Below are 211 nucleotides of genomic sequence, written 5' to 3' on the forward strand. Positions count from 1 at the left end.
TTGATGCTGGCAGGTCCGCGTGGTCATCGCAGACAAGGAACACCGCAGGTACTTCTCCCCGGTCTCTCGGCCTGATGACTTCGGTCGCATCGAGTTGGTCTTGAAATTCGAAACCCAAGGCGTTATGTCGAAGTTCTTCCAGGATTTGAAACCAGGTGGAGTGTGGTGTCTGGTGTAGCTTTTTTTTTTTTTTCCATTATGTTTTTTTTCG

General features: G+C 48.3%; 1 protein-coding gene across 1 annotated transcript in view; it reads left to right on the forward strand.

Annotated features, from left to right (window-relative positions):
- Positions 1 to 211, forward strand: part of LOC119592276 (probable medium-chain specific acyl-CoA dehydrogenase 1, mitochondrial) — a gene marked incomplete in the record, with an annotated part of 18006 nt that overhangs the window by 15196 nt on the left and 2599 nt on the right. Inside the window, 1 exon segment of the mRNA XM_037941107.1 lies at positions 14 to 155. Within this exon segment, the coding sequence (XP_037797035.1) occupies positions 14 to 155 (142 nt within the window).

Source organism: Penaeus monodon, chromosome 30 (assembly GCF_015228065.2).
Source record: "Penaeus monodon isolate SGIC_2016 chromosome 30, NSTDA_Pmon_1, whole genome shotgun sequence".
In the NCBI taxonomy this organism is placed as follows: domain Eukaryota; kingdom Metazoa; phylum Arthropoda; class Malacostraca; order Decapoda; family Penaeidae; genus Penaeus; species Penaeus monodon.